Source organism: Ascaphus truei, chromosome 2 (genome assembly GCF_040206685.1).
Source record: "Ascaphus truei isolate aAscTru1 chromosome 2, aAscTru1.hap1, whole genome shotgun sequence".
NCBI lineage: Eukaryota > Metazoa > Chordata > Amphibia > Anura > Ascaphidae > Ascaphus > Ascaphus truei.
In genome coordinates this window covers 9,864,294-9,889,086 of record NC_134484.1, presented here as the reverse complement: position 1 = coordinate 9,889,086, position 24,793 = coordinate 9,864,294, and the positions used below count along the sequence as shown (strand labels likewise).

General features: G+C 46.9%; 2 protein-coding genes across 2 annotated transcripts in view; both read right to left on the bottom strand.

The window, feature by feature from the left end:
• Positions 1 to 24,793, bottom strand: part of LOC142488078 (uncharacterized) — a 908,622-nt gene that overhangs the window by 93,069 nt on the left and 790,760 nt on the right. The gene's annotated exons all lie outside the window — the stretch shown is intronic.
• LOC142475343 (ranBP-type and C3HC4-type zinc finger-containing protein 1-like) overlaps positions 1 to 24,793 on the bottom strand; it is a 72,111-nt gene that overhangs the window by 8,670 nt on the left and 38,648 nt on the right. The window contains exons 7-9 of the mRNA XM_075581264.1: positions 24,232 to 24,380; positions 21,634 to 21,807; positions 178 to 338 (exon numbers count right to left, since the gene is read on the bottom strand). Coding sequence (XP_075437379.1) covers positions 178 to 338; positions 21,634 to 21,807; positions 24,232 to 24,380 — 484 coding nt within the window. The remainder of the gene's footprint in view (positions 1 to 177; positions 339 to 21,633; positions 21,808 to 24,231; positions 24,381 to 24,793) is intronic.

The following is a 24,793-nucleotide window of genomic DNA, read 5'->3' as shown; positions in this document are numbered from 1 at the left end:
GTCTTACCCACTTCTCACCATAATAATGGACCATCCTTCTTAGCCATAATAATGAGCAGGAACCTGGAGTGAATTTGCATCAAGTAAACTCAGCTGTGACGGCGGCTCAGTGAACGCGTCACATCTTGTGCGATAAGTCTCTCAAACGCTGGCATGTTTTTGTGGCTAGCATCTTACCGGCAGAAGCTATGAAGACATTCTCGGAGCAGCACTCCATCTGCTGGCTGCACTTCTGTGTAGCAAATGCGACACTCGATGGCCTCTTGATTTGGTATCAGAACCTCGTCGTCCAGCTGTAGGAGATGCAGGAAGTTCTGGAGCCTCTCCTCCTCCTGGGCCTGAAAGGAAACAGCGCATGAGGCCTGTCACTTCTGATGCTGTCAGAATAGATAGGACTGGATTTAACAAACAATACTCATGGGACATAATCTAGCCAACATACACAATAAAATGAGAAGTCTCCCAGTTTTCTATTATGCAAAATGTCCTTGTCTTCATTTCCCAACAGATTTTTTCCCCCACCCTCTAAAGCATTATTCTGGGTAATGCAAATGAGCACTAACAGTGGGTTACTTTTGGCTTCATATCCATTTTAACATGTAACCCTATAATGGGGAAAGGCAGGTCTGGGGCGTGAATGTGGATTTTTAGCTTTGGGGGAGGCTTTGTGTCACCGTTTCTACCTGCTTTATTATTGAATGATAATAAAAAGTCCTCAGCTATGTATCTCAATGTCCCATTAACAAAGTCATTCGATCAGTGACCCCAAAACGTGGTTTATTATGGAGGGCAGAGAAACACCCATCTATATATAGTATGACCCACATAAAAGGAGGCATACATTTATTTTCTCCCTCGTAACAGGTCATGTGCTCAAAAGTGAAGCCATAGACAGTTGCAAGCCCCCACACTGAGCTAAAATAGATGAAAACGAATGTTTACATTAGAAGAAGCTTAATACAAGGAACTAATCATACCAAGAACAGTACAAACAGCACCAGGTCATTCCTCGAGTTTGGAGAAAAGGAGATTTCACCAGCAGCAAAGGAAAGGGTTATTTACATGAAAGCAGCAGTTGAAGCTACCGTTTTAAATTTATTCCCATTTAATACGTGTATCAATACAATCCACACAATGATAAGTAATTAGTTAAGTTGATGATCAGCGAAGATTCGACTAAGGGGTTCACTAAATGGCTGTCAGTGCAGCAGACCAAAGATGCAAAGTTCGGTGAGGAAGATCATGTGACCAGGCAGCTACTAGATACAATTGGTGCACTGCTAGAGAGGGCAGGGCTGAAAAAGGTGTGTGCCAGAGCCTATTTCAGAAGAGGAAGGGGATGTGACTTTGTAAATGGCTGCTATAGAAACAGAAAATGCTTGTTACATTATAATACATTAACAACGTCATTCAGTTGTTTAAAAAAAATGCTACAAGTATTTTCTCACAGTACAGAAATTATTTATTATTAAAAAACAAAACAAAAAAACAACATGTAGGATATTGCTTGGTCTGCAGCTTTAAGGGCAGTTACAATGTGCAATTTACTACTGATGGAGATGGCAGATTCAGGTCCTATTTCAGGTTCTGAACGGGAGTAACACAAGTAGGTATGACTTAAATAGCAGCGTTATTGACTATTACAAATTATGCCATACTATCCGGGTGTAAACATGGATAACGTCACATTTGCTTGATGCATACAGCGGGATGAAAAGGGACTTGGTGAATCTGGCCCATAATTGGCAAATGTTTCAGAGTGTTTTTTTGTTTGCCTTCCTTCGAATCAATACAAGTATAAGTACCTCAGCTAATTCAATTTAACAAAGGTAGGGCTCGATTGATGGGTGTTTTCCCTCCTCCTCCTCTACAATGCAACAATGTTAATGAAAGTGCGGCAACCTCGTTCCCATCCATAAGGAAGTTTAAGGATTGTTGCCGTTATCAGGGAGACTCTACAGCAGGAGTGGCCAACTCCAGTCCTCAAGGGCCACCAACAGGTAAGGTTTTCAGGATATCCCTGCTTCAGCACAGGTGGTTCAATCAGTGGCTCAGTCGAAGACTGCACCACCTATGCTGAAGCAGCTTGGATATCCCGAATACCTGACCAGTAGGTAGCCCTTGAGGACTGGAGTTGGCCACTCCTGCTCTAGTTACCATTTCCTCTCCCAGAATCCTTAGTCTCATTCTGATTGTTTATTGGCTCTTCCTCAGCAAGTGAGGGCAGTGACATCACCACCCCCGAGTACGACATCATCAGAGTCCACCTGCCTTGTTATTCTCTCAGACCGACGGACTTTCCACTTTTTAAAAAGCCTACATTGCTAAATAACACAAAAAACATGGCTTCATCAGGGTTTAACGGCAAATTTAATCAACCTATTCTCTAGAGCCGTATGGCCAGTGGTAAAGCGGTGATAAGTGTCTTACTGCGGCAATATCTGCTAGTTACCGCATTGTATGCAAATATTAAACCCCATTATTAACAGGCTATTAATTAAACTCCAAAACCTGGAGATGTCAGGGCCTACGGCAACAAAATGTAATCTACCGCAAGCTGCCATTCAGACACTATCTTGCCTATGTATACCACGACCAGTATACACAGAGAATATCAGACTAACCGTGTTTTATTTGTACGGTATTTATGTTGTATGCAACCCCTGTGGTGCCTGAAGACAGCCTTTTGCAATGCACTGGTAGCCTTAGAGATCAAAGAAGTTAAATCTTCGGCCATACGGCTTTGTAGGAAATGTTAATACACAAACCTTAGTTAGAAAAGTGTAGAACTTCCCACAATTGCATTGCTAGCATTGATTAATGCGGACTTCTATGAATAAACACACTTATAACACTGAATTAACTCATTTTTCGCATATGCAAGCAAGATGAATATTGCTACCCATTTATGAGTCAATAATTATTAGTGAAACTGGCAGTAATTCTAACAAAAATTGTTGCATTCAATTTTTTTTAGCAAAACATTTTAAACACAGCAATGACGACCTTCAGTCAATCTACTCCAAACAATCTACTCCAAAACAGTCTTACGGTATTTGGAGGAATAGCCTTTCAAAAGGAAGGACAAGATAGAGGATAAGGGGCTGTACCTTGAAACATTGTCTCATCATAATTAAATATAATCAGAAAGTACAGGTGCATTCACACTGAATTCTGTGCTGGAATCTTGGTAACACACTTATGACAATTGCAGTCTAAGTGCTAAGCGGTAAGGCAGCTTATCGTCCCCATTCAAATGAATAAACCATAAGTTGTCTTATAGCTTGGCACTGGTTTGTAAGTACAGCCCTAAATGCATAGAACCATCAGTTTACAGCATGTTATTGTATTTATACAAACATAGGTCTAGTCCTGAAATTGCTCCTGGAGAAAACTAGGCTTGTGTGTAATATTGTACATTAGAAGAAATATATGTATACAGTATGTATTTTCTCAAATACCTGCAATTCATATTCTAAGATTTTTCTGTAACACAAATTTTACTCAATAAAGACAGACAGTTCCCTCTAAAAATATATCCATAAAAACGCTTTATTCGTTGTATCATTGCAGCATTTAGTACAGAGAGAGGTAAAAATAAAATGCAGATTGATTCAGAGTGAAAGGTAGGAAAGATGTTTGGGAAAGCACTAAAACCGCTACAAATGGCACAAATGTATGAGAACCAGATCCATTACATCTGTTCAAACACCAACATAGTCCGCATAATTTCAGACTCCAGAATACACAAACAAAACATTTTATATAGATACACAAAAAGGAGTGAACATAGTACCCCACTCTCACATCAGTACATCAAAATATGAAGTTCAACAAAATATTCTTTCCATTAAAGTGCATGAAGCATACAGAGGGCCAACGTTACTGGCATTATCAACTTTGATCACATTAAAAATAATTCGTTCAGTAGAACAAACAAGTACGATTTGACCGTTTTCTGACGGACACTTACTTGCCCGAGTTTCATTTGGCCGGTAAGAGTGCGAACTGCGAATCCGCTGATAATGCCGTTTTTCCAGTCATACATGGATTACAATGTGAAGACCTGACCAGAAGACTAAAATATTTAGACGCGACATGTTTGTTTCCTTACTTCAATCAAATAGGACACATTAATATGATCTAGCTTGCGTGCGCTTTCACTTCAACAGAATTCCCTGAAATATAGATTTTGTTTAACCTTTTTTTTTGCAATGTTTCATCCTATAATTAATGAGACAAAACTACCATAGAAATAAAAGCAGCACTGAATCGTTTTATAATCCAGGCAACAAGTGCACCAACGTACAGTACCTTTATTGTACTTCGTTACCCTTTCTGAAAATAAGGCACTTCTATATTGCTATTTAAAAAGTATAGGGCAGAATCAAGTGCTGGTTTGTGTCTGAGCCACTGATCCGGTGTCAAATCCCATTCAAGTCGATGTTAGTGAACCCGATCTGGCATTAACTTGTACCAATACTGGATTCATCTGTCCCTATGTTCGCAGCACCCTGATCCACTCAGGGTATGGACACAGCAAACTACCTTAAGAATGATCCTAGGAAGGAAATTAAAAAAGGTCAAGTGCAGAAAAATAAATTGGTGTAGCAGCAATATGCCTAACAGCAGGAGAAAAAAACCCAACAAAGTTGAATAAAATATCTGGTTGTGGTTTTCGACACTACCACAGACTAAGTTCTGACGCCATCAACATCTATGGCCTTTAATTTACAGGACAGTGTGGTTACAACTTATGGGATTCTCTTCCCATACGTTTCCATGAAAAGTGCCTAGCAACCTGCAGCCTCTTCTTACCTTACTCATTCTCCAGATTCCTCCTAGCAGTGCTGTTACTTGGGGACCTGTCATACTCCAAAAGGGACTGCATGTATCCCTTTAACAAGTTAGAAGTGCCATTTTGATAATAATAATAAAATAAAAAAATAAAATAAAGGCTGAGCAGTAGCTGTGCCTTTAGGCCACATTCTGCCCATCACAGTTCTAAAGTAGAGACTAGTGACACAGGTGATGGGTAAAACACAAATTTATAAAAAAACACAAAGTACTGTCACAATGTATAAAGAACCATCATTCCATCAAAAATATATACAAGTCTTTACTATGATTCTTTAGATACATTTTTTCTAACCTTCTGAGAGACAGTTCAAAATATATATATTTGTGACACAGAGAATAACTTGTAAATGTCCACAGCAGTAATATATCAAATCCTCTTGGCTGCAAAACTGGACTATCAATCGGCACCAACGGGTGACAACATTTTGCAACCAGAAGACTGAACAATTTCCCCCTACAAGCTATAAAGAGAGACACGTCGGCCAACTTCTTGTCTTCATGGACAAAAAGGCTGCAGGGACCACACATGCTTTGCCCAAATCAGGTGACAAAGCAACAGAGGCCACCTCTAGTGTCTTGCAGATGCTGCGACCTGATGTGAGCAATAGGCTTTGTCCCGGCATAGAAACCCAGGCTGCTATCAGGATCATGCAGACAAAATGGTAAAGTCTTCCAGAGAGTTGGCATGGTGATCCTGGTGGGAAGATGACCCGTCTTCTCTCCTCCCTTTTCCCTGGTGAGATTTAAACACAAAAAGAAAGAAGAGAAGAGGTGTCAGAAACGATCACTTCCCAGAATGTAGTCTGTGTCACTACTGCTCAGAACTTTACGGCTTTAACAAGGACGACCATTTCTGCGCCCTGCCGTAAATTCCGGTTACTCCGGTTTACGTCACCAGAACCAATCACACCTCATCACATAGGTCCTTCTGAACATTGACATCACATTAGAATACAATGGCTGCACATTTTTCTTTTCAATTACGGTTATTTCTTAGAAATGTACATTTATTTACATGGGGGCTTTAAAGAATGAAACATTTTCATTAAACAGAGTGGTCAGTGATTTTGTTTAATACTTTGTCACATAAGATAGCATGTGTTTGAGAAAATAAGTGGAAGTTGGTTTTGTGGCAGGAGTCTAAGAAACACATTCTCTTCATAAAAACACGATCACCACGTTTTTACAGCCACAAAACCTTAACAAGTGTCACTTATATCGGGCTCCAGCTTCTCCTTATAACGTTGAATGACGGGACTGGAACAATACCACAAATACCATATTTAACACCAATAGAGAAATAGTAATCCCCATTACCATTACAAATATTTAAAGACACTGCTGCCAAAAGTTTCTGCCACAGCTATAAAAGAACATGCTCAAGTTTCCTCCAGTATCACCTGGTCCCACCTGGACTGGGTGACACAAACAAGGCAATTGGTAATAAGGATCAAATGAAAGTACAGAAACAAGAGTTTTCTTGCTGTGGGCATCATTAGTTTAGGGCCATCAATATATTGAAGTCAACAGGACTTGATTGGTAATATCCGAGTTTAATGAATAACCCCTCAGTGTCTCTCTTAACGTACCACATGCCTTCAGCCTTACATAACAGTACAAACACAAGCCTTACGTAGGTTAAAGCTTAGAAATAATGAATATATTAATAGTTGTCTGCGAGGTTAAAAGGTTATATAAATTAAACATATCACTTTTTCAGTACCAGAGGTCCGGAGACACCAGGCCTCTGGCAATTGCAGTGATGTGATCGCTGTCGCTACCAGCCTTTGGCTGAGGAAACGGAACAGGACGGGGCTCCACCCTTGCCAGCCCATGAGAATTACCTACTTTATTGAGGCCACTGGCATGCCTGTCACTCAGGGCATGCCCATCAGTCAGGGTCAGGCACTGAAAATGGGAAAGAATGTTTTGAAAAGAGGTCTGATGCGGTGGCGGAGGCAGGGGGAGTGAGGCGTGATGCGGAGGCGTGATGCGGAGGCCGGGGGAGTGAGGTTTGATGCGGAGGCAGGGGGAGTGAGGCGTGATGCGGAGGCGTGATGCGGAGGCAGGGGGAGTGAGGTGTGATGCGGAGGCCGGGGGAGTGAGGTGTGATGCGGAGGCAGGGGGAGTGAGGTGTGATGCGGAGGCCGGGGGAGTGAGGTGTGATGCGGAGGCCGGGGGAGTGAGGCGTGATGCGGAGGCAGGGGGAGTGAGGTGTGATGCGGAGGCCGGGGGAGTGAGGTGTGATGCGGAGGCAGGGGGAGTGAGGCGTGATGCGGAGGCAGGGGGAGTGAGGCGTGATGCGGAGGCAGGGGGAGGGAGGCGTGATGCAGAGGCAGGGGGAGTGAGGCGTGATGCGGAGGCCGGGAGAGTGAGGCGTGATGCGGAGGCCGGGGGAGTGAGGCTTGATGCAGAGGTAGGGGGAGTGAGGCGTGATGCGGAGGCCGGGGGAGTGAGGTGTGATGCAGAGGCAGGGGGAGTGAGGCGTGATGCGGAGGCCGGGGGAGTGAGGTGTGATGCAGAGGCAGGGGGAGTGAGGTGTGATGCGGAGGCCGGGGGAGTGAGGTGTGATGCGGAGGCAGGGAGAGTGAGGCGTGATGCGGAGGCCGGGAGAGTGAGGCGTGATGCGGAGGCCGGGAGAGTGAGGCGTGATGCGGAGGCCGGGGGAGTGAGGCGTGATGCGGAGGCCGGGGGAGTGAGGCGTGATGCGGAGGCCGGGGGAGTGAGGCGTGATGCGGAGGCCGGGGGAGTGAGGCGTGATGCGGAGGCCGGGGGAGTGAGGCGTGATGCGGAGGCCGGGGGAGTGAGGCGTGATGCGGAGGCAGGGGGAGTGAGGCGTGATGCGGAGGCCGGGGGAGTGAGGCGTGATGCGGAGGCCGGGGGAGTGAGGCGTGATGCGGAGGCCGGGGGAGTGAGGCGTGATGCGGAGGCCGGGGGAGTGAGGCGTGATGCGGAGGCAGGGGGAGTGAGGTGTGATGCGGAGGCAGGGGGAGTGAGGCGTGATGCGGAGGCCGGGGGAGTGAGGTGTGATGCGGAGGCCGGGGGAGTGAGGTGAGATGCGGAGGCAGGGGGAGTGAGGCGTGATGCGGAGGCCGGGGGAGTGAGGCGTGATGCGGAGGCCGGGGGAGTGAGGCGTGATGCGGAGGCAGGGGGAGTGAGGCGTGATGCGGAGGCCGGGGGAGTGAGGCGTGATGCGGAGGCAGGGGGAGTGAGGCGTGATGCGGAGGCCGGGGGAGTGAGGCGTGATGCGGAGGCTGGGGGACTGAGGCGTGATGCGGAGGCCGGGGGAGTGAGGCGTGATGCGGAGGCCGGGGGAGTGAGGCGTGATGCGGAGGCCGGGGGAGTGAGGTGTGATGCGGAGGCCGGGGGAGTGAGGCGTGATGCGGAGGCCTGTGGGAAGATGACCCGTCTTCTCTCCTCCCTTTTCCCTGGTGAGATTTAAACACAAAAAGAAAGAAGAGAAGAGGTGTCAGAAACGATCACTTCCCAGAATGTAGTCTGTGTCACTACTGCTCAGAACTTTACGGCTTTAACAAGGACGACCATTTCTGCGCCCTGCCGTAAATTCCGGTTACTCCGGTTTACGTCACCAGAACCAATCACACCTCATCACATAGGTCCTTCTGAACATTGACATCACATTAGAATACAATGGCTGCACATTTTTCTTTTCAATTACGGTTATTTCTTAGAAATGTACATTTATTTACATGGGTGCTTTAAAGAATGAAACATTTTCATTAAACAGAGTGGTCAGTGATTTTGTTTAATACTTTGTCACATAAGATAGCATGTGTTTGAGAAAATAAGTGGAAGTTGGTTTTGTGGCAGGAGTCTAAGAAACACATTCTCTTCATAAAAACATGATCACCACGTTTTTACAGCCACAAAACCTTAACAAGTGTCACTTATATCGGGCTCCAGCTTCTCCTTATAACGTTGAATGACGGGACTGGAACAATACCACAAATACCATATTTAACACCAATAGAGAAATAGTAATCCCCATTACCATTACAAATATTTAAAGACACTGCTGCCAAAAGTTTCTGCCACAGCTATAAAAGAACATGCTCAAGTTTCCTCCAGTATCACCTGGTCCCACCTGGACTGGGTGACACAAACAAGGCAATTGGTAATAAGGATCAAATGAAAGTACAGAAACAAGAGTTTTCTTGCTGTGGGCATCATTAGTTTAGGGCCATCAATATATTGAAGTCAACAGGACTTGATTGGTAATATCCGAGTTTAATCAATAACCCCTCAGTGTCTCTCTTAACGTACCACATTCCTTCAGCCTTACATAACAGTACAAACACAAGCCTTACGTAGGTTAAAGCTTAGAAATAATGAATAATATATTAATAGTTGTCTGCGAGGTTAAAAGGTTATATAAATTAAACATATCACTTTTTCAGTACCAGAGGTCCGGAGACACCAGGCCTCTGGCAATTGCAGTGATGTGATCGCTGTCGCTACCAGCCTTTGGCTGAGGAAACGGAACAGGACGGGGCTCCACCCTTGCCAGCCCATGAGAATTACCTACTTTATTGAGGCCACTGGCATGCCTGTCACTCAGGGCATGCCCATCAGTCAGGGTCAGGCACTGAAAATGGGAAAGAACGTTTTGAAGAGAGGTCTGATGCGGTGGTGGAGGCAGGGGGAGTGAGGCGTGATGCGGAGGCGTGATGCGGAGGCAGGGGGAGTGAGGTGTGATGCGGAGGCAGGGGGAGTGAGGCGTGATGCGGAGGCGTGATGCGGAGGCAGGGGGAGTGAGGCGTGATGCGGAGGCCGGGGGAGTGAGGCGTGATGCGGAGGCAGGGGGAGTGAGGCGTGATGCGGAGGCCGGGGGAGTGAGGCGTGATGCGGAGGCCGGGGGAGTGAGGTGTGATGCAGAGGCCGGGGGAGTGAGGCGTGATGCGGAGGCAGGGGGAGTGAGGCGTGATGCGGAGGCAGGGGGAGTGAGGCGTGATGCGGAGGCAGGGGGACTGAGGCGTGATGCGGAGGCCGGGGGAGTGAGGCGTGATGCGGAGGCCGGGGGAGTGAGGCGTGATGCGGAGGCAGGGGGAGTGAGGCGTGATGCGGAGGCCGGGGGAGTGAGGCGTGATGCGGAGGCAGGGGGAGTGAGGCGTGATGCGGAGGCCGGGGGAGTGAGGCGTGATGCGGAGGCAGGGGGAGTGAGGCGTGATGCGGAGGCAGGGGGACTGAGGTGAGATGCGGAGGCCGGGGGAGTGAGGTGTGATGCGGAGGCCGGGGGAGTGAGGCGTGATGCGGAGGCCGGGGGAGTGAGGTGTGATGCGGAGGCCGGGGGAGTGAGGCGTGATGCGGAGGCCGGGGGAGTGAGGCGTGATGCGGAGGCCGGGGGAGTGAGGCGTGATGCGGAGGCCGGGGGAGTGAGGCGTGATGCGGAGGCAGGGGGAGTGAGGCGTGATGCGGAGGCCGGGGGAGTGAGGCGTGATGCGGAGGCCGGGGGAGTGAGGCGTGATGCGGAGGCCGAGGGAGTGAGGCGTGATGCGGAGGCCGGGGGAGTGAGGCGTGATGCGGAGGCCGGGGGAGTGAGGCGTGATGCGGAGGCCGAGGGAGTGAGGCGTGATGCGGAGGCCGGGGGAGTGAGGCGTGATGCGGAGGCCGGGGGAGTGAGGCGTGATGCGGAGGCCGGGGGAGTGAGGCGTGATGCGGAGGCCGGGGGAGTGAGGCGTGATGCGGAGGCCGGGGGAGTGAGGTGAGATGCGGAGGCAAGGGAAGTGAGGCGTGATGCGGAGGCAAGGGAAGTGAGGCGTGATGCGGAGGCCGGGGGAGTGAGGCGTGATGCGGAGGCAGGGGGAGTGAGGCGTGATGCGGAGGCCGGGGGAGTGAGGCGTGATGCGGAGGCCGGGGGAGTGAGGCGTGATGCGGAGGCCGGGGGAGTGAGGCGTGATGCGGAGGCCGGGGGACTGAGGCGTGATGCGGAGGCCGGGGGACTGAGGCGTGATGCGGAGGCCGGGGGACTGAGGCGTGATGCGGAGGCCGGGGGACTGAGGCGTGATGCGGAGGCCGGGGGAGTGAGGTGAGATGCGGAGGCCGGGGGAGTGAGGCGTGATGCGGAGGCCGGGGGAGTGAGGCGTGATGCGGAGGCAGGGGGAGTGAGGCGTGATGCGGAGGCAGGGGGACTGAGGCGTGATGCGGAGGCAGGGGAAGTGAGGCGTGATGCGGAGGCCGGGGGAGTGAGGCGTGATGCGGAGGCAGGGGGAGTGAGGCGTGATGCGGAGGCAGGGGGAGTGAGGCGTGATGCGGAGGCAGGGGGAGTGAGGCGTGATGCGGAGGCAGGGGGAGTGAGGTGTGATGCGGAGGCCGGGGGAGTGAGGCGTGATGCGGAGGCAGGGGGAGTGAGGCGTGATGCGGAGGCCGGGGGAGTGAGGCGTGATGCGGAGGCAAGGGAAGTGAGGCGTGATGCGGAGGCAGGGGGAGTGAGGTGTGATGCGGAGGCCGGGGGAGTGAGGTGTGATGCGGAGGCCGGGGGAGTGAGGCGTGATGCGGAGGCCGGGGGAGTGAGGCGTGATGCGGAGGCCGGGGGAGTGAGATGTGATGCGGAGGCAGGGGGAGTGAGGCGTGATGCGGAGGCCGGGGGAGTGAGGCGTGATGCGGAGGCCGGGGGAGTGAGGCGTGATGCGGAGGCAGGGGGAGTGAGGCGTGATGCGGAGGCAGGGGGAGTGAGGTGTGATGCGGAGGCCGGGGGAGTGAGGCGTGATGCGGAGGCAAGGGAAGTGAGGCGTGATGCGGAGGCAGGGGGAGTGAGGTGTGATGCGGAGGCCGGGGGAGTGAGGTGTGATGCGGAGGCAGGGGGAGTGAGGTGTGATGCGGAGGCAGGGGGAGTGAGGTGTGATGCGGAGGCCGGGGGAGTGAGGCGTGATGCGGAGGCAAGGGAAGTGAGGCGTGATGCGGAGGCCGGGGGAGTGAGGCGTGATGCGGAGGCAGGGGGAGTGAGGCGTGATGCGGAGGCAGGGGGAGTGAGGCGTGATGCGGAGGCCGGGGGAGTGAGGTGTGATGCGGAGGCAGGGGGAGTGAGGTGTGATGCGGAGGCAGGGGAAGTGAGGCGTGATGCGGAGGCCGGGGGAGTGAGGTGTGATGCGGAGGCAGGGGGAGTGAGGCGTGATGCGGAGGCAAGGGAAGTGAGGCGTGATGCGGAGGCCGGGGGAGTGAGGCGTGATGCGGAGGCAGGGGGAGTGAGGTGTGATGCGGAGGCCGGGGGAGTGAGGCGTGATGCGGAGGCAGGGGGAGTGAGGCGTGATGCGGAGGCAGGGGGAGTGAGGTCTGATGCGGTGGTGGAGGCCGGGGAAGTGAGGCGTGATGCAGAGGCCGGGGGAGTGAGGCGTGATGCGGAGGCAGGGGAAGTGAGGCGTGATGCGGAGGCCGGGGGAGTGAGGCGTGATGCGGAGGCAAGGGAAGTGAGGCGTGATGCGGAGGCCGGGGAAGTGAGGCGTGATGCGGAGGCCGGGGAAGTGAGGCGTGATGCGGAGGCCGGGGGAGTGAGGCGGGATGCGGAGGCAGGGGGAGTGAGGCGTGATGCGGAGGCCGGGGGAGTGAGGCGTGATGCGGAGGCAGGGGGAGTGAGGTGTGATGCGGAGGCCGGGGGAGTGAGGCGTGATGCGGAGGCAGGGGGACTGAGGTGTGATGCGGAGGCCGGGGGAGTGAGGCGTGATGCGGAGGCAGGGGAAGTGAGGCGTGATGCGGAGGCAGGGGGAGTGAGATGTGATGCGGAGGCAGGGGGAGTGAGGCGTGATGCGGAGGCAAGGGAAGTGAGGCGTGATGCGGAGGCCGGGGGAGTGAGGCGTGATGCGGAGGCAGGGGGAGTGAGGCGTGATGCGGAGGCAGGGGGAGTGAGGTGTGATGCGGAGGCCGGGGGAGTGAGGCGTGATGCGGAGGCAGGGGGAGTGAGGCGTGATGCGGAGGCAGGGGGAGTGAGGCGTGATGCGGAGGCAAGGGAAGTGAGGCGTGATGCGGAGGCAAGGGAAGTGAGGCGTGATGCGGAGGCCGGGGGAGTGAGGCGTGATGCGGAGGCAGGGGGAGTGAGGCGTGATGCGGAGGCAGGGGGAGTGAGGCGTGATGCGGAGGCAGGGGGAGTGAGGCGTGATGCGGAGGCAGGGGGAGTGAGGTGTGATGCGGAGGCCGGGGGAGTGAGGCGTGATGCGGAGGCAGGGGGACTGAGGTGTGATGCGGAGGCCGGGGGAGTGAGATGTGATGCGGAGGCAGGGGGAGTGAGGCGTGATGCGGAGGCAGGGGGAGTGAGGTGTGATGTGCTTCGTGAGGCAGGTGGAGTGAGGTGTGATGCGCTTGGTGAGGCAGGGGGAGTGAGGTGTGATGCGGGGCAGGGGGAGCGAGATGTGATGTGGGGGCAGGGGGAGTGAGGTGTGATGCGCTTGGTAAGGCAGGGGGAGTGAGGTGTGATGCGGGGGCAGGGGGAGCGAGATGTGATGCGGGGGCAGAGGGAGTGAGTTGTGATGTGCTTGGTGAGGCAGGGGGAGTGAGGTGTGATGCGGGGGCAGGGGAAGTGAGGTGTGATGCGCTTGGTGAGGTAGGGGGTGTGAGGTGTGATGCGCTAGGTGAGGCAGGGGGAGTGAGGTGTGATGCGCTAGGTGAGCCAGAGGCATTATTTGCGCGCCCCATAACTCATGCACTAAAACTGCTGACAGCATTACTGACAACTTAGTGGCCACTTCTGCAACCAAACTCTGCCCATGCGCAGTATCCTACGTCCGTTTCACAGTGAGTCACAGCTCAATTCATCTTACCCTGTGAGATTTTCCAATGAGCCATCGCCAGCTAAGAAGTTTCACTGCAAAAAGAAATGTACATTGCTTTCTTGTTTAGAAATCTAGTCAGTAGAGTGTATGATGCCAATAGCCCTTTGCTAATAATATCCAGAGTTTAGCAAACTCATCCCTGGATAATATACTTTACGTATTGAACAGGAGGTGTAAACATGGCTTTTATGGCTGTCACGCTCCTTTTTGTATCTCTGAAATAGTTTCACTCATGAACTTTTCGACCTTATGCTATTCTTGAGTTATCGGCTGTGTCCAAGAGAAACTGGGATTATTTTATGCACTATTGCACTTCAATAAATAACCAACCTCCATTGTGTCTCGTCACAGCTCCCCACAGTCCTTCTGTCTGAGAATGTACAGTTGTGTGAGAAAGAAAGTAATCCCTCTATGAATTCTATGGTTTTACATATCAGGACATAAGTCATCTGTTCCTTAGCAGGTCTTAAAATTAGGTAAATACAACCTCAGATGAACAACAACACATGACATATTACACCGTGTCATGATTTATTTAACAAAAATAAAGCCAAAATGGAGAAGCCATGTGTGAAAAACTAAGTACACCCCTTATGATTCATTTGCTTGTAGAACCATCTTTAGCAGCAATAACTTGAAGTAATTGTTTTCTCTATGACTTTCAGTCTCACATCATGGAGGAATTTTGGCCCACACTTCTTTACAACGTTGCTTCAGTTCATTGAGGTTTGTGGGCATTTGTTTATGCACAGCTCTCTTAAGGTCCAGCCACAGCATTTCAATCGGGTTGAGGTCTGGACTTTGACTGGGCCATTGCAACACCTTGATTCTTTTCTTTTTCAGCCATTCTGTTGTAGATTTGCTGGTGTGCTTGGGACCATTGTCCTGTTGCATGACCCAATTTCGGCCAAGCTTTAGCTGTCGGATAGATGGCCTCACATTTGACTCTAGAATACTTTGGTATATAGAGGAGTTCATGGTCAACTCAATGACTGCATGGTTCCCAGGTCCTGTGGCTGCAAAACAAGCCCAAATCATCACCCCTCCACCACCGTGCTTGACAGTTGTTATGAGGTGTTTGTGCTGATATGCTGTGTTTGGTTTTCGCCAAACGTGGCGCTGTGCATTATGGCCAAACATCTCCACTTTGGTCTCGTCTGTCCAAAGGACATTGATCCAGAAGGCTTGTGGTTTGTTCAGATGCAACTTTGCAAACCTAAGCCCTGCTGCCATGTTCTTTTTGAGAGAAAAGAGGCTTTCTCCTGGCAACCCTTCCAAACAAACCATACTTGTTCAGTCTTTTTCTAATTGTACTGTCATGACTAACATTTAACATGCTAACTGAGGCCTGTAGAGTCTGAAATGTAACTCCTGTGTTTTTTTGCAATTTCTCTGAGCATTGCACGGTCTGACCTTGGGGTGAATTTGCTGGGATGTCCACTCCTGGGAAGATTGGCAACTGTCTTGAATGTTTTCCACTTTTGAATAATCTTTCTCACTGTAGAATGATGGACTTTAAATTGTTTGGAAATAGCCTTATAACCCTTCCCAGATTGATGGGCAGCAACAATTAAGATCTCCAAGATCATTGCTGAGGTCTTTCCTCCTTGGCATTGTGTTAGCACACACCTGAATGCTCCAGACCAGCAAACTGCTAAAACTTCGGCACCTCCAGCGCGTGTATCCTCCTTGAGAAAGCGCGCGGTGACGTGCGAAACGTATGTCGGGGTTACGTGACGTCATTACGCTGACGGTCACGCGCTGGAGGTCGAGGCAGGCAGTGTTTGCTCCGGACATTTATTCAGGGCATCAGCGGTGAACTCTCATCCATACTACAGATGTGGTCAGGTCGTATATTCATCTTATTCACAGCCAGTATCCCAATTGGTGAAATGAGTGTTCTGGCTGTTTATACCTGCCGTATGCTTTTCACTGAGATTTAGCACTTATACAGCCTTTTACATGTGTGTGGTTGTATGGATATTTACATCAGTTTAGATGGTTTTGTTATGTAGGTACTATAGAATACAGGTACTCTATATCTGCCTCCACCCAGCGTATGGGATTTTACTTATTATTAACAAGTGTTTTCGTCGGGTTTTAATTGGTTTAATAAAACTTTATTATTTTCTGTGTACTCTCGTGTGACCTTTAGCGGTCGACCCTATTTAAGGGTGAGGCTATTGTGTCTACACTACTACTCCTAGTGTGACCTACCTTGAGTGCAGTTATTAGGGGCTTTTTGTGATCCCTTGTGATCATTTATTCGTGTTCCTCTTACCAGGGTATAGTAAGAGGAGGATACTGGATATTGGAACATACAAGGAAAGAGCATCCATCGGGCGAGTAACTTTTAAGGTTGAAAATGATGGGTCTTGGTGTACTGCAGCAGCAGCGTAAATGGATGACACAGCAAGAGACATAATGGGATCTGAAACTGATTTATCCTCAGGAATATGTATGTATGTGTGCATGTGAAGTGGTCAAATAGATCAATGTTCTCGCTCAGTGTCACATTTGGGATACGTTGGTCCTGGGAGCTGGAGGTGTATGCAACTGCCCCTCTATGCAGACTACTTTAATATATCATTGCATCTACTCACCAACTCCTACTCCGCTTTTTACAGTACTTGTGTATACCTATCATTTATTTTACGCTCAGAAACATCAGAAAGGCAGCTGCTGGGTTGTTCTTCCCGTAATCCTGTTTACAACAGGTGTGTAATGGATGAAAGTCAAGTTTAAAAGTGGCATACTAAACATATCACATGGAACTGGACAAGGAAATCAGGCTCATCGATTTGTGGAGAATTCGTTTAAGTGCCATTAGTATGAAATTATAAGACATTGTAAATCTCTTATCGAGTTTCAGGGATTTACGTATTGTAGAGATTTGCTTTTGTATATTAACACAATCATCAGTGAATACTTGACACAGAAGGGTCCTTTATATATTAGATATTGATAGCAGCTCTTAGCAAATGGAGGATGATTTATTTATTTTTAAACTAAATTAAGAAAAAAACAAATGGTCCTCTAAGTACAACTTTAAAAGAATGGAGGGATGAGACTAGAATATTAAAAAGTAAACACTTTTTTTGCTGAATCTCTTTGGAATGGGGGTGTGGTTAAGAATGGTTAGAAAGGTGTGGTTCAGATTATTAAACAACAAATACTAGATGTGGGGAATTGCTGCATTAAATCCCATCAACGTACTTTTATAAAAAAGAAATTTATACCTTTTTTTGTACAAAGTTTGACCCAGGCAGTGCTCCGCTATATTTCAATCGGTATCCACGGAAATAGGGCTACAGCGTCTGAGGATCCCCCAATTTGGGTTTTGTAAAAAAATGCAAAATCCATACCGAAGTTGGGCAGGATTGCTGCTTTAAGCGAAGGTATCCACTTACCACCTGAATACAAACTTTCCACATTAGTCCTTTGAATTATTTGTAACTTCAGATTCCATCCATCAATGCGCTGAAAACCCATTTTAGGTTCTTCAGCGGTCTAAAATGTGCAAGTATTTCCACAAATTTCATACAGGAAATCAATTACAACAGCTTGTTAAATATGGGCACTAGAGTACTAAAAAGTGACATTTTGGTGTGCTCATTTGCATATCGACACCAAACAAAATATAAATCGCTCAGTAATCATCAAATCCATGAGCCCACTCAGAGGCCCCTCTGCTCATTTTATAGTCTCTATACTATACATTGCAGGTTTGTTGAGACGTAACTCAAAGTTACATAAATCACATTAATATTGCTGCAAACTGATGATATACATCCTTTACCAAGACAGCCATTCTACTGGATTTGTTAGACAACACTCACAATTAGTGATACATTGCCGCCAAGAATCTATAAAGAGGAAGTCCCTCCAAGGACCACTGTTTATTTATAGCAGTGACATCTTTATGAGGATCTGGGTGATTGATTGATGTCTGACACCTAGAACTGTTTTTAGATCTATATATTTAAGTTATTCAGTAAACACGTAGCTGAGACTATGGAGGGATTTGCTTTCCTCTTGCTGCTCCGTTTGTCTGATGTCACATTGTGTTCAAAGCCCTCTCTCCACCTTACTTTTTATTGGTTCTCCGATAAGGACAGGGTGGAATAACGGAAGAGGAAACACTTGACTGACAAATATATCCCCCCTCCCCATTCAGAGACCAAACACAAATAAGTTTTGCTCAATTTCCACAGAAACAAAAGTCATATACAGTCTACAGGCATACCCCGCATTAACGTACGCAATGGGTCCAGAGCATGTATGTAACACAGGCACACCCCGCATTAACGTACGCAATGGGTCCAGAGCATGTTTGTAACACAGGCACACCCCGCATTAACGTCCGCAATGGATCCAGAGTATGTATGTAACACAGGCACACCCCCCATTAACGTCCGCAATGGGTCCGGAGCATGTATGTAACACAGGCATACCCCGCATTAACGTACGCAATGGGTCCAGAGCATGTATGTAACACAGGCATACCCCGCATTAACGTACGCAATGGGTCCAGAGCATGTATGTAAAGCGGAAATGTACTTAAAGTGAAGCACTACCTTTTTCCCACTTATCGATGCTCCGGTACAGGTTGGGAGCCGGTATTGCTGTTCAGGACGTGCTGATTGGTGCTTGCGCGAGCGGCCATTTGCCTATTGGGCGAGGGGAATCAGCGCGTCACTACTACAGCGGTCTGTAGGGCAGAATAAGTGTCAGTACTCACGAAGCGAGCGTACAGACACAGGGATATGGTGCCATTGAAAATATGTCCTTACGTTCGAGTGTACTTAAAGTGTGTGTCCTTAAACCAGGGTATGACTGTATCCTTTAAGCATAATTACATTTGGTTAAGGAAGGCAAATAGATAGTTGAATGCTTTGCAAAATGTTATTTTTAGTTCCGCTACCAGGGATTGGAAGTGTTAAATATAATAAGCGTCCTTTAAAAAATAATTACCAATAACCCTTTGCGTGCCGGGTAGGCCGCAGCACCAGATTGACACGGTCCCTTCGGCACTCGATCCCGTAACCGCTCTATTGATGTGATACACACACACACACACACACACACACACACACACACACACACACACACACACACACACACACACACACACACACACACACACACACACACACACACACACACACACACCACTTGGGACTTTAAAACAACAAGTCTCAGGTTCTAAGCTAATTAAATGCGCAAATAGTGGCCACAGGTGGAATTGCATATATTTGCACGAATGTTTCATGGATTTACGGTAGACAAATCACCTTTTTTTTAAACCAATCTGCAAATATTTGCGCTTGCAAATAAACACCAAATTTGCAGTAAATCCAACCGTTGGCGAGTAATTCGCCCATCTCTAGTAAAAGCCAACCAAGTAACTATAAGCTTTTTTTTCCCCCATAACATGTTGTAGTACCTAACCGTGTTACACTTTAGAACTCTTACTGACACTTATCTACTTTGGTTGGGTATAATACCGTAACTCTTACAGACAGCTGTGAGTATTTATTTACTACTGATATCAGGTGCCCTGCCCTCTGGTTTCCCTTCCAGTTTTACAATATTGGACTACATCTCCTGTTCACAAGCCCTTCGGAACCCTGCTTGTCGAACAAACAGCGATGACTTGTTGGATAGGTCCATCAATGGTGTTGCCAAGATCTTTCTACTCACCCCCAAAATAATCACGCGCCGTTACCGATTAACGCACCCCAAGTGCCATCTCCCATTGACTTGAATAGGAGTTGACTAACCCGTAATTGAGCTTTATGAATTGTCCCCTTAATATTTCAAGCTGCACCTCAACTGGTGCAGGCACCTAGTCTACATTCAATTCTTTCCGGAGTCTCATTCCTCGGTCTTCACCGCTTATGTTTTAATGTGGTTAGTCACGAACTCAAATACAAATATTAAATGAAACATATTGCATATTTGATTGTGCCTTCCCACTGCAACAGACCAAAAATAAAAAAACAACTTCATTGTAAAAGGTATAAAAGAGGAAGTTCTTCATAGCGGAACAATGAACCAAGGAGAGCAACATATCCAATGGTTGTATTTCTTCGTTACTTGTGCTTAATTTTTTTAATTAAAAGTACCATCATTTTAACATATTTTTTCAAAGCTATACTTTATCTGCATAATCCAATGATAACCCAAACCCATTCTACCTTTATCTCCCGAACACTTTTTTTGTGTACTCTTGACACAGGTAAATCAACTTTTTCATCCATCGATTAGTTCGGTGGATTTAAACCTTTTTAAAAATGTTGATCCCAATAAAATATTTTGCGACTGAGTGGAAGTCCTTAAAAAAAAAAAAAATATGTTGTGTAGTCGCACGGCCCGACTATGTATTCAACATACGTAATTATACCATCACTTTGATAGGACTTGCATTTTTTTTCAAAAAACTTCTATATAATTTATCACATTAGATTATGACATTTAGTAACCTTTTTAAAATAAGTTGAAATATATGGCAATCAATAAAATGGAGTCTGAGTATAAATCGGTTATTCCCAAATTGTTCTCATGGAACCCCTGCTAACCTTTTGCAGAACTCTAGGGTTCCAAGGAACACAGCTCAAAAACCACGGCTTAGTGACTTTTACCAGCCACCGATGTCCCTTTGGGGTTGACACCAAACAGAACGAGGGTGGAGGAAGCAGAAGATCAAATCGCAATTACTGGAATTAAGAATCCATGTTGAAATGGAAACCTTTTGTTATGTTCAAAAGAACAACAAACGTGACTGGTTTTAAACTCGATTAAGCAAACTTAATTGGTATTATATTTACAGAACAATTTTTTAAGATGGCAAAACCTTATACATGAAAAGCATCATATATCAAGATCAGTATTTTTTTCATGTTGGTTCTACAAAATAGATCACAACCTGAATTAAAGTTTTCTCCAGGACCAAATTCCAATATCGCTACCAGAACTCTAATGAAGAAATGTATTTAGCTTAGAAGCACTTCGATAGAAGAACATAGGTGCTGTGAGGATTTACAGCTGGAAGCAGCATTCCCCTCCTCCCTATATACAGAATCCGAATGAAAGAGATTCTCCTGAAGCGGGACTGCTATTTGTAGCTGGCGGGAGCCTCAGGTTCCCAACTTACTTACCTTTATAGGTGTTTGTGTTTCTGGCCCGTTTTGGAAATAAATATGTCTGCCGTACAAGCATCATTCCTACGGGCCAACGGGAAGCTGCAATGTCATCAGAGCAGGACATGGCTGCTTCCTATTGGATGACCCTGTAGGCCAGTTGAGGCCAACTACAGTCCTCAAGGGCCACCAAAAGGTTAGGTGTTAAGGATATCCTTGCTTCAGTGCAGTCATTCTGACTGAGCCACCTGTGCTGAAGCAGGGATATCCTTAAAACCTGAACTGCTGGTGGCTCTTGAGGTCTGGAGTTGGCCACTGCTGCATTAGGCAACCTTTGATTTTACCATCACACATTTAAAAAAAAAAGTGAATGTCGCCGGCCCCTAGGGCTATTAATTGCATGGTGCACCTGTGGGGTAACATGAACTATTAGTTTATATTATAGTGATACATTTTTTTTAATGAAAAGGACGACAGGGGGGGGGGGGGTATGAGGAGGGGGCTGGTGGTTACGTTTTGCTGTATTTCCACCGGTTTCATTTTGCACTGGTACCTGCAGTTACCACTTGTTCTAATGTTTGTGGGTAGCTGCGTGTCATTTTAATTTCCTCGAGAGGTAAATATCTCCAGAATGCAAACACAAAACATTAAAAAGGGCAACTCTGCTAAATACACGACAGTCACAATTACATGAAAAGCAACATTTTTTTTTTTTATGTGAATTTGTGAGATTGCAGCGTTAAATTGCACCACTGCGTTATAGGTAGATTACAGACTTGCCTGTCAGGCAGAGAGGGTATTGAACACAAGACAATCACATCAAAAGCTGCAATGTAGGAATCTCTCTTTACCTTATTGTATTGTAGCATGCTGTCTCTTTCTTGCTGTAATCTCTTCCGCTCTATTTCGTCGGGCGTGTATTCTTCTGGAATAATGTAATTTGATGGACGGTCAGTGCTGCACATCTCACATCCCGGTCTTGTGGGCTTATTTATGAAGGTGCAAACAGAACAAGACCAGCCCGTCTGCGGACACAGAAAGCGTTAACTATGAATGTAATAAAGGATAAATGGATTGACACCCCACTAATAGGAGACCTGTATACCCTCACAATAAAATGAACAGTAATTCAACAGCTTCTATAGGATTCTGAATGTTTCTTTAATGATTGTGTGTGTGTGTGTCTTCTAAGATCAGCTTAGGACGACCCCATATATATATATAAAAAAAAAAAAGCAACAACATAAGACGTTAGTTGTAGAAACTAGAAGGATCTTGTAGAGTGGCTACTCACATTTCAAAAGATATATTCAGGTATATTACAAATATGGAGATTATTCTTATGGATCCAGGTGAATAGGGAAGCTCTCAGAGGAGATGAAAGGAGAGACAATAGTGCAGATTGCATGACAAATGTATAAATAACCAAATAAAACCGACATATTTTACACTCACAATAAGTGAATTCTGTAGCGCACTAATAAAATAAAACTTTTGCGTTTGAGTTTTATTCCCTGCCTGGCTAAAAACGAGATGTGTGCTCATATTTTGTAAATACAGTCAGGAAGTGCAGGATTTCAACGTTGGTTTGAAAGTAGAACCGGAAGCAAGAGAGGGAAACCACTTTCTCGTGAGACACCGACACGAATATTCACGGAGGTGCTGAGGCTGGGCAGTGTGTCCGATTCAGGACACCTCACTCCTGTCTGGTTAAAGTATCACTGCGCTAAAGAATTCACTTATTGTGAGTGTGAAATCTTCAGGTTTTCTTTTGTTGTATACACATTTGTCATGCAATCTGCACGATTGTCTGTCCTTCCATCTCATCTGAGAGCCTCCCTATCCACCTGAATCTCTAAGGATAATCTCCCTATTTGTAATATGCCGGAATAGATCTTTTGAAATGCGATTAGAGACTCTACAACATCCTGCTAGTTTCCACAGCCAACGTATTACGTTATTGTGCTATTTTTTGCCCTTTTTCTCTTTTTTATGGTGCCGTCCTACGCTCCCCCTGATCTTCTTGGAAGACAACTACTTACACCTAGGAACTTGTGAAATAGTGAATAGTTTAAACACTTGAGTGGAAGTTTGTATATTTAGAGATAGAGAGAACACACACACCCACACACTTTGCCTATTGCACAAGTCATTTATTGTCTTGGGTTTTCCAATTTATTTACTGTATTTTTGGTACTTCACTATGCACAGTTACGTTTGATTAGATGATTAGAATATCAATCCCTACTAGTTGGAATTGCACTGTTTTATTGCTTAACACAGGGACACTTTTTGGTTCTATAATGCGCACAACGGTGCACTGAAAAGCACAAATGCAACATTATTGCTTTTATGGGATCTTCTTTGAGCTCATATATAAATATTAAATATGTAAGAGTAGCAACTTTTAACATCATTTGCTGTGACCACTTTAATTCCCATTAATGTTCTTTTCCAAAATAAAAAAAGGAATGTTGAATGTTCAATTAGAAGTTGTAACCAGGAAAAAAAAAGTGTTTAACAGTAAAAAATTAATTGTTAATCATAACGGCCCGTGTTTACTAAGCAGTCTTATGCCAGAAGACACTTGACAGTCCATTCACTTAATTGGACTCTAAAAGATATTTCAGCAGAAGACAGCTTAGTGAATATGGCTTTCTATGTACTGTGTGAACAAATTAACCCCTGTTCTGCCAATCCAGCCCCATGACAGTGGTGTTGAGACTTCCTTTAAACACAAATCGCTCGAGTCAACTAATGTGCAAATGAGGGACTGCGTTCTCTTCTAACTTTGTGGCACTGGACAAATAAACTCAATTTCAAGCGCACAGCCTGGCTTTCCTCATCTGATTGATGTGCGCCGCTCCGACAACTTCTATCTTCTTATTCATATGCTGGGCCTGCGCCTGTCAGGTTCCAGGCGGATTCCCATGCGAGTTATTTTGAACTTTATTTCGTTACTGTCTTTAGTGAAGTACCAGTCCCTATATATGCCCATTATCGAAGGGTGGGTTCTTCCTGACCTGGAGGTACGGAGCAATCTGTGTCAAGCGGGTGCAGGTGGTTTCCCTTTAACCCTCACTAGGCTTATTCATGTGGATGTTATGTGTATTCACATAGGTGCTTGAGCATGTATGTATTATATCAAGAGATTTACTCATGTGACCACATGATACTGGAACATATTCAGAGTTTGTACCAATTTCAGACTATATCGTCACATGTGTAATTTCACAGCTGACATTATCAGCCATAAGGACTTTCTATATACTTTGGATACTGGTTATAAATACAAGACCTACAATCCAGCCTGACTCTGAAGCACTGCACTGTAACAGCCTTGCCACTAGCCCTTACTAATGTGCAAATGACCTGTGATTAGTTTCCCTGTTTGTGTGGTTACACATGGATGTATGTTATGCTCTGCAGAACCATGCGCATATATGTACCTGGGCTGGTGAGGGTGGGGCCGCGGGAATAGGAAGGTTTCCTGGAAGTCTGGAACTTGAATTCAAGTGCTGTATTTCTAGGTGCAGATTTCTGGCGTCATCACTTATGGCAAGCCTGACGTCATTCTCCGCCTGCCGCGTGTTTATAGCTAGGAAAGAAGTCCACGTGAAATAATCTGACTATACAAACAGCCCCCATGTCATCATTTGCAGTTCAGTTTCCCACTTCTGACCCTGCGGTGCAACACGGATTCCAGTAAGGAGCCAGTCACCTTTACAACATAGTACAGAAATAAACCTTGCAGTGTGGCTTCAGATTCTAAAGCTACAGAAGTTCCCTGCAGAATCTGTGTCAGACCCCTGAATGTATTTCGATTTAAAGCAATACTGTGGGTTACCACATTTGTTACAATAATATCAAACAATGTGGGGAAATGACATAAATAAGCGTTAATGCTTCCCAATACACCGAATGTAAAACACAAATAGTCACAAACAATAGCAAAGTGTAAAATACAATACCATTAATAAAATGTCTGAAGAAATGTCTCTTGACAGAAAC